Genomic DNA, 8,619 nt, shown 5'->3' with positions numbered 1-8,619 from the left:
AAATAAATGAAAGTAACCCAACAATTATATTAGACCCTTGAAGAAATTTTGGTATATTCTATAAGTTGGATTGACTAAATGAGTCCAATTATATTAACTTACAACAAATGCATTTTATCATTGTTTTAGATAAACAATTATTGTATTTTACTTTCCTTTAAAGTTTATATGTATAAGTTATGGTGTTATTATGAATGAGAATCCAAATACTAATTGGAAAAATGTATATGAGAATCCAAATACTTGTATCGCATTATTTATTGTGTATAAAGGAGATTCAATGGTGGAATATTGACTTTCTACTATATGCACCCACTGAAACAAAAAAAAAAAAAAAACATTTTTTACAATCAAATAAATATCAATGAAGAAAGACCATTAAAGGGAAAAAAAACACACATTTGAAGAAAAAAAAAATCTTGGGGCAGATAAAAGATTAAGACATTATTGCGGATGATGATGGCTAGTGAAACTTTGACATGTGAATCTTCATTTCCTTGCACAATATCTCCAATTCTTTTACTCTTAGTTCCATTCTCTGAAGGTTTTGTCTCATATCTTCTTTCTCTTCCAAGAATGAATCTTTCTTGTCATTGCACAAAATGATTTCACTCTCCTGAATTTCTAAGTCACTTGATGGAACATTGGGTTGTTGAGAAATAAGAGCCTGCATTGCAATAATTGGAGGTATTCTGGGGTTCTTTGCAATATCTTTACAAATTTCAAAACTGAGTTTATTGTAATTTAGGCATCTGCACAATCTTGACCTTTCCTCAAATGCCAGCATTGGATGAGACTGCAATTCACAGTTATTTTCAGAAATGAGACAGTTTAATATAATTGTGGAAATTAAACATTATGGGAAAACAAAACCTTGCTGCGTGAAATTCTATCAAGGACATTGGAAATTAGATTAAAGTGTGGTGTAAAATTTTTTATATAAACAAATTATATGGTTAATCTTTTTGGTCTATAAACACATGATGAAAAATTTACCAGAATGTTCTCCAGATTATTTTAGAGAAAAATACATTTTAGTTTTTGCACTAAAAGCTTTGTGGTTTGCCCCAGGATGAGAACAACAATACATTTATTATAATACGGCCAAAATTTGTCACAATTCCAGATAATAAGTAACAGATTTTTTTTTTAGTGAAGCCAACATTTGAAAGGTCACTTCCCTTATCCTTTTGTTTTTATTTTGTTTCAGAAATTTCAGAATTCTTATAGAAAGATAATGAACTGTAACAACAACTATAGTACATTAAAAGGGTCTGATATTCACCTGAAGATAAATGTCAATGGCTCTGTAAACTCCATCGAAGCAGTTCCTAGCAGAACCAGGTAAAGATTCTGCAACTGCAAGAAAGTTAGTAACTTTCAGGTTCGGATCAGGGGATATCTCTATCAAATACTTGTCAACTAATCTACCAACTTTTTTCAACTTCTCTGCACACTCTTCTCCATCAGAGCCATTTATATAAACAAATTGTTTAATCAATCTTGCAACAGATGTTACATCATAAGATAGTCCCATGTGGTGCCCAGAGACAAGTAGATCATCCAAGGTTGCTTGATCAAGCACCCCACCAATCAATTTCTCAATTTGAATTCTGCAATCTCTTCTCATCCCAAATCTTGATACAATCCTTAGTACCCAAAAAAGGACTCTACAAGAAAAACTCTTGTTACCAGCAAATGTGATCCCACAGACAGCTGTTTCTGCAAGACCAGCATAATCAACACTGTTGTGGCAATTAATCTCTTCTGTTTGGGTCACTTTTTTCAGATAATGAAGAAGAAATCTTGTGAGAATTGGGTTGTTGTTGTCTGTTTTGTAAGCTCCAATAATCTGAAGAATCTTCTCAATGATCTTTGGGGGTAAAGTGGCCAAATCCTCAAACCACCATTCTTTGTTTGCCAAACTTGATTTTACTGTCTTGAGAGTATCTTGTGTTGAACAAGAAAATGTCTTGGCATAATTGCTCTCAGGAGATGATGGGGATGATGAAGATGAGGAGATGAAAAGGTTTCCCTCAAAATTTTGATCCATTTTTGCCAAGAGTGCCCCAATAATATTCTCTAACAGACCACAGTTATCTGCATATGTATGAAATAGTTCACAGTTCTTGAGACTCACAATTAGTTCATTCCATGTCCAGTAGTAGATTCCCCGAAGAAAGATTTCTGTTTGCTGCAAGAGATTGCTGCTGAAAACCTCCTCAGTCATTCCTAGAAAAAGGGCACAACAATGGAGGAGAAGCACGTTCGAGACAGTGATGGAAATTTTGCCATTGTTGTAGCAGAATCTTAAAACCAGCTCAAACCCTTCTGACCCTCCTGGGAAATCATTGATTTCAATGCTCAGCGTCTTGCTGTGGCACATTCTCTTCTCATGGTTCAACATTTTTTTCATTCTTCCACAGTATTTTGATATGAACTTCTGCAAAATAAATGAAATTTGATTAATTCACATTATGAGACATTGGATTTCGCATCCTGAATCTTCTAACATTGTAATAGAATAAACCACTAAGAAAAGGAAACCAATACTGAATTCCTTGAGTACCTTGTCCAAAACAAATGTTTCTTCATCATTAATGTGGATTTGCAAGTCACTGTGCTTCGGCATAACTGCTACCTCTGCATTGACCAAACCGATGAAACTTGTATTTTACCAAAATAGAAAAGGAATGATTATATATATTATATATAGGAGAATCTTAGTATCTTACCCTATTCTCGTGGCTAATGTGAAGTTTCATTATTTTAATATGGAAGAGGGTGCTTCATTATTGTAATGTTTTTTGTGGGTAAATTTGTCCTCTTGCAAGAACAAGTTGGGTATCTCAGAAAATAAGATAGATTTCGAAAGAAAATGACAATGATGTTTTGCTGTAGAAAACATCAACAGCAACGGTGTCTGTGAAGTTTTGTCTGACAGAGTCAGAAGGTCAAGAAGTGTAACCCAAAGCATTTTGTTAAATAGTTTTCAGCTGTGTCACGTATGCATGAGTTGGCTTTGGAATTTGGATTTACTTGAGGGATGTACTTTCTCAACATGTGAACATGAACATTACTTGTGGACCCTTAGATCCATTATTATTTCTTGATCAAAGAGAAAATAAACTACTTTCATCACAATTTTTTTTTAAGAAAAATGATTTTTTAACTTACATGATAAATAACCTTATCTCTTATACAAGGGATAGGTCACGTTGAAGATTAAAATTCTTAATTCCATGCACACCAAAAATTGTATTATAAAAGGTATATAAACTCTTCCTAATTTTATATATATTTATTTTTCTAGTTTTATCCATTAAACTACATAATATCATATATTAAGTATATTGTTGTAAATAGATTTACCTTTTATAAAATTTCACTTAACAATATTCTATTAAGAAAAAAAATATTGAATTCATATATATTTATATCTATAATATTAATAATAATAATAATAATAATAATAATAATAATATTTGACCATCTTTTTTAACACATCATTTGTTTATTAGTATGGTGATGAATGTTTATTATGTATTTGTTTATTATTACAGATAAAAGATAATATTTGTGACATCCCATTTTAAATAGAGTAATTTACTAAAAATTAAGCATCATATAATTATAATGTAAAAGAGTACATATCATGAAGCATACATGTACTGACTATTACAGTTATCTATAGTATACTTGGAATAAAAGCTTAGGCACACCACAATTGCCATAAAAAGGACACAAGGGTACTATTGTTTTACAAAAGATTGCTCATAGAGCAAGGAATCTAAATAAACAAGAGTTCTTCAAAGAGTGGCTCAACAGTGAGCCACAACCTAGACCATGGGGACCACTCTACACAGCAACATCTTCACCATCCTGAGTTCTACCAAGGGTTTCTACATCTGCTCACACCAATAAATTGGTGATCATTGCAAAAGAGAAAGCAAAGCAAGGAACAGACAAAAATGAAAGGGTAAGCTAGAATAAATATTTTAACATGTTATCAAGCAACCAAATGATAAAACAAGTTATAATCAAACAAAGCAGTAGGCACCCAAATCATGTGAAAGCAAACAATTGCAAGACTCTATGACTCAATATCCGGATCATACTCTTGTTATAGAATTCTAAAGGAAGTATGCACCTGTGTTGGTTTCTAAACTTTGCAGAGTTTAGATGCAAGGGGTTATCACCCAACCACACACAGGGTTAATCCTCTAATGTCTTAGGCCCAATACGTCCCAAGACTAGGACCTCCTGCCACTCTCACCACATAAATCATTCTGCTCTATGTGAGCGTGAACGATTATTAAAGTTCAGGATACCTTCTTTTATCTAGACATCTCCTATATCAAGGTATACACTAACTACCATTACCAAGAGTTTCCCTTGAAACTCTTTTACCAACAAATTTCCACATGCCATCTCAAGAATTCAATTTTCATGCCATTCCACCACCAACCACAAAGCAAGTCATGCTTTCCATACCAACATTTTTATTATCAATCTCATTAAAGCATACAAACAGGCATGATCATCTATATTGAGTAAGGAAAAATTAAAGAAAACCATCATGAAACAAACAATAGTCAACACAGCATCTCCTACTCGAGTTTCATAGGAATGACTAGAAAAAAAACATGTATTATCATTGAAAATCTGACATTTGTTTTGAACTTACAAATATATAAATAGTTTTAATAATATTTAACAGTAACATATAAAATTAAAACCCATTGTTAAACTTGCATGTGAAAGACTTTGAACAAATTATGTTAAATTGGTAATTAATACATTTAAAAATAAACATTTTTCTTTTATAATAATGAGAATAAAGATTACTGTCATTTATTCTTATACAAGGATAAAAGATATTGGTATTCTAAAATGTAACAAAATGATTAAAATTTCATCAGAAAACTAAAAGAATATTTATTATTTATTATTATTTTTTTACCTTTACTAGGAGAGGAAAGACATTACTAATTATAAGATGAAGGAAAAAGTAATAGGTCTGAAAATCAATACATGTATGGATTCATGATAACACTTGCAACAAAATAATGTCTTTTACAACAGTGTATTCTGTTATCGTTAAACTAGTTTACTCTAGTGAAAATAGTTACATCTATAATAATTTAAAAATTATTTAACCAAAATATAATTTACCCAGAAGGGAATACTCCTCACATTTATACTTTTATCTAGATTTTTAATTTTTACAAAACACAAAATGTACTCGATGCAATATGAAAATTGTCAAGGGACATGCCATTTTTAATGTAAGCATCAACACCTTAAATTATTTTCTACAAATCCTGCACAGGGGAAATTTTCAATAAAAGAATAATTTAAACAAGATATCAATCTACAAATGTTTAAAAAAAACAATTTTACTTAGTTCATACTTCAACATAAACCCAAGTCTTCAGAGATTGAGACCAAAGGAAAACTATTTTCACGAATAAAATCTCAATAAATAAATAAAAGTATCTAATGCCAATGATCCAATGCAGGCAACAATCAACATGTAAATTTCAACCAAAGAAACTATGTACAGAAAACGACGTACCCTTAAAAGGATAAATATTAAATACAGTCAGATACTATACAAATAAAAGTACAGAAATGATGCACCTTGTCCAGCAACAGTTAAATTATAAGGTACTTTCTGTCACATAAATCTGATGCCTATATAGAAAGCATAATAACTTTAAAAAAACATAAACTCTAGCTTCCCTTACCTCGAATGGAGCTAAACGTTCTTAAAGGACTCTTGGTGGAAGAGAACTAGGACCAAGAACAGCTTAATGAGCTGAAAACAAACACACGAGCACGAAAAATAACTCAGATTTGATAGAGATTAAGGTAGGACCAGAACTTAGGAGCTGAAAACAAAAGGAAACAAGGGAAGGAATCAACTTACATGATAGAAAGATGTTTCAGCTATGGAAATCAAGGAACTTGTTCAAGCCCTAGCAGAGCTTTCTGCTTCAGCGTAAGAGACACAAAGAGGACTATTTTTTGTAAAAGTGGCAGAATGAAGGGTAAGTGACTGTGAGGGGGGGGGGTCTTGGGGGTCCAAAGTGGGCTAAACTTGGACCCTTAAATGGCTAGGCCCAACCCCTCTTTAGGACAAAGTTTAAAATAGAAAAAGGGGTCTCACAATCTCCCCAACAACAAAATTTTCGTTCTCAAAAATTAAGACTTACCAGAAAAGGTGTGGATATAACTTCCTCACACCCTCCTCTAGCTCCCATGTAGAGTCACATGTTCTCCGGTCCCAGATGACTTTGACAAGACTGATGGTTTTTCCTCTACGTTCCTCGACTCGGCAATCCTCCAAGCCAACTGGTTGAACCTCCATTATTAGGTCCTTCCTAACTTGCACATTCTCGGCCTCTAAGACGTGAGATGGGTCAAACACATACTTTTGCAATTGGGAGACGTGAAACATTGGATGAAGATTAGTCAACTGCGAAGGTAAAGCAATCTCGTAAGCCACAGGCCCTATCCTTCTCAAGATCTGATACGGACCCAAGAACTTAGGAGAAAGCTTCCTTGAGCGGATAGTCCTTCCCACACCAATGGTTCGGGTCACCCTCAAGAATACATAATCCCCAACCACGAACTCCAAGGGCCTTTATCTCCGATCTACATATGCCTTTTGCTTACTTTGAGATGCCTGCATCCTATCTCTCACCAACTGGACCTTCTTTGTGGTTTGTTTCAACAACTCTGGCCCAACTAAAACTGATTCGCCATCCTGATACCAACACAAGGGAGTCCGACATCTCCTTCCATACAAGGCTTCATAAGGCGCCATCCCAATACTTGTCTGGTAGCTGTTGTTATAAGTGAACTCCACTAGCGGCAACACTTCATCCCAACTATCGAGATGATCCAAGATACATGTTCTCAACAAGTCCTCCAAAGACTGGATCACTCGCTCCGACTGTCCATCTGTTTGAGGATGATAGGCAGAACTCATCCTCAACCTGCTCCCCAAAGCCTCCTATAGCATTTGCCAGAACCTAGAAGTAAACCGTGTGTCTCTATCAGACACTATGCTACTGGGCACTCCATGCAGCCTCACAATCTCCTTGACGTACAACTGAGCCAACTTGGCCATAAACATCCTCAGATTTACTACCAAGAAGTGAGCACTCTTGGTCAACCCGTCTACCACAACCCATATAGCATCATGACCTCTCACGGTTCATGGCAAATGGGTAACAAAATCCATAGCTATGCTATCCCATTTCCACACCGGTATATCCAACGGTTGGAGCGTCCCACCGGGTCTTTGATGCTCCACCTTCGCCTTTTGACAAGTCAAACAGGCAGATATAAACTAGACAATATCCTTCTTCATACCTTGCCACCAGAAGGTCTCCTTGAGGTCTTGGTACATCTTAGTCATGCCAGGATGCAAACTAAGACGACTTTTGTGCCCTTCCTCAAGAATTAACCTTCTCACCTCAACATCACTAGGCACACAAATTCTGCCTCTGAATCTCAACATGTCATCATCCCCTAAGGCAAACTCCTTGGCCTGATTCGATCCAAGCAGCTCCTTTACCTTCTGCAAACTATCGTCTGTTGCTTGCCTCTCCTTAATCAAGTTTAGGAAGTCACTAGATATAGTTAAGGCACTACATCTAATGAACTCTGGCTGCAACTCAACATGAAGCTTCATATCCCTGAAACTTTCAATCAAATCCAATTCTTTAGTCATGAGATGAGCCACATGGACTGCCTTCCTACTCAAAGCGTCAGCTACCACATTTGCTTTCCCCGGGTGGTTTAGGAGCTCAAAATCATAGTCCTTCAAGAACTCTATCCATCTCCTCTGCCTCATGTTCAACTCCCTTTGATCAAAAAGATACTTAAGGCTCTTGTGATCACTAAACACACGAAACTGTGCACCATACAAGTAGTGCCTCCAGATTTTCAAAGCAAACATCACCGCTGCCAGCTCTAGATCATGGGTGGGGTAGTTCTTCTCATGGACTTTCAGTTGCCTTGAAGCATATGCTACTACCTTCCTCTCTTGCATCAATACACAACCCAATCCCTGGTGAGAAGCATCACAATAAACCTTAAAGGATTTACTAACGTTGGAGATGACCAAAACTGGGGCACTAGTCAACCTCCGCTTAAGTTCTCGAAAGCTTTCCTCACACCTATCAGTCCAAACGAAAGGTTGATCCTTCCTGGTAAGCTGGGTCAGAGGCGCCACTATTTTAGAGAATCCCTCTATGAATCACCTATAGTATCCAACCAAACCCACGAAGCTTCGGACCTCCGTCACTAACTTGGGACATTCCCACTCTATCACCGCTTCCACCTTAGCTGGATCCACTGCTATGCCCTGAGTCGATATCACATACCCAAAAAATTGTACTTCTTTCATCTAGAAATTACATTTAGACAGCTTGGCATACAACTGTTTCTCCCTCAAAATCTCAAGCACTATCCTTAGGTGCTCGGCATGCTCCTCATGAGTCCTGGAATAAATGAGTATGTCATCTATGAAGACCACGAAAAACTTATCTAAAAACAGCCTAAAGATCCTGTTCATGTAGTCCATGAACAAGGCTGGAGCGTTGG

General features: G+C 35.8%; 1 protein-coding gene across 3 annotated transcripts; it reads right to left on the bottom strand.

Moving 5' to 3' along the window:
* Positions 1–226: 226 nt before the first annotated feature.
* On the bottom strand, positions 227–2,757 carry LOC114173130 (BTB/POZ domain-containing protein At3g19850-like). 3 transcript variants are annotated; one of them, XM_028057360.1, is made up of 4 exons: positions 2,736–2,757; positions 2,570–2,643; positions 1,286–2,443; positions 227–796 (listed from the first exon to the last, which is right to left on the bottom strand). In XM_028057360.1, the coding sequence occupies exons 2-4, from the start codon at positions 2,630–2,632 to the stop codon at positions 464–466; spliced, it is 1,554 nt and encodes a 517-aa protein (XP_027913161.1). In that variant the 5' UTR covers positions 2,633–2,643; positions 2,736–2,757; the 3' UTR covers positions 227–463. The 3 variants fall into 3 exon arrangements, with proteins under 3 accessions (XP_027913161.1, XP_027913160.1, XP_027913162.1); XM_028057361.1 differs by lacking the exon at positions 2,736–2,757 and having other exon boundaries at positions 523–796; positions 1,286–1,359; positions 1,436–2,443; positions 2,570–2,723; XM_028057359.1 differs by lacking the exon at positions 2,736–2,757 and having other exon boundaries at positions 2,570–2,723.
* Between the last annotated feature and the right edge of the window lie 5,862 nt (positions 2,758–8,619).

This window comes from Vigna unguiculata, chromosome 2 (assembly GCF_004118075.2).
Source record: "Vigna unguiculata cultivar IT97K-499-35 chromosome 2, ASM411807v1, whole genome shotgun sequence".
In the NCBI taxonomy this organism is placed as follows: domain Eukaryota; kingdom Viridiplantae; phylum Streptophyta; class Magnoliopsida; order Fabales; family Fabaceae; genus Vigna; species Vigna unguiculata.
Note: the sequence above shows the minus strand (reverse complement) of the source record. Positions and strands in the feature narration are given on the sequence as shown.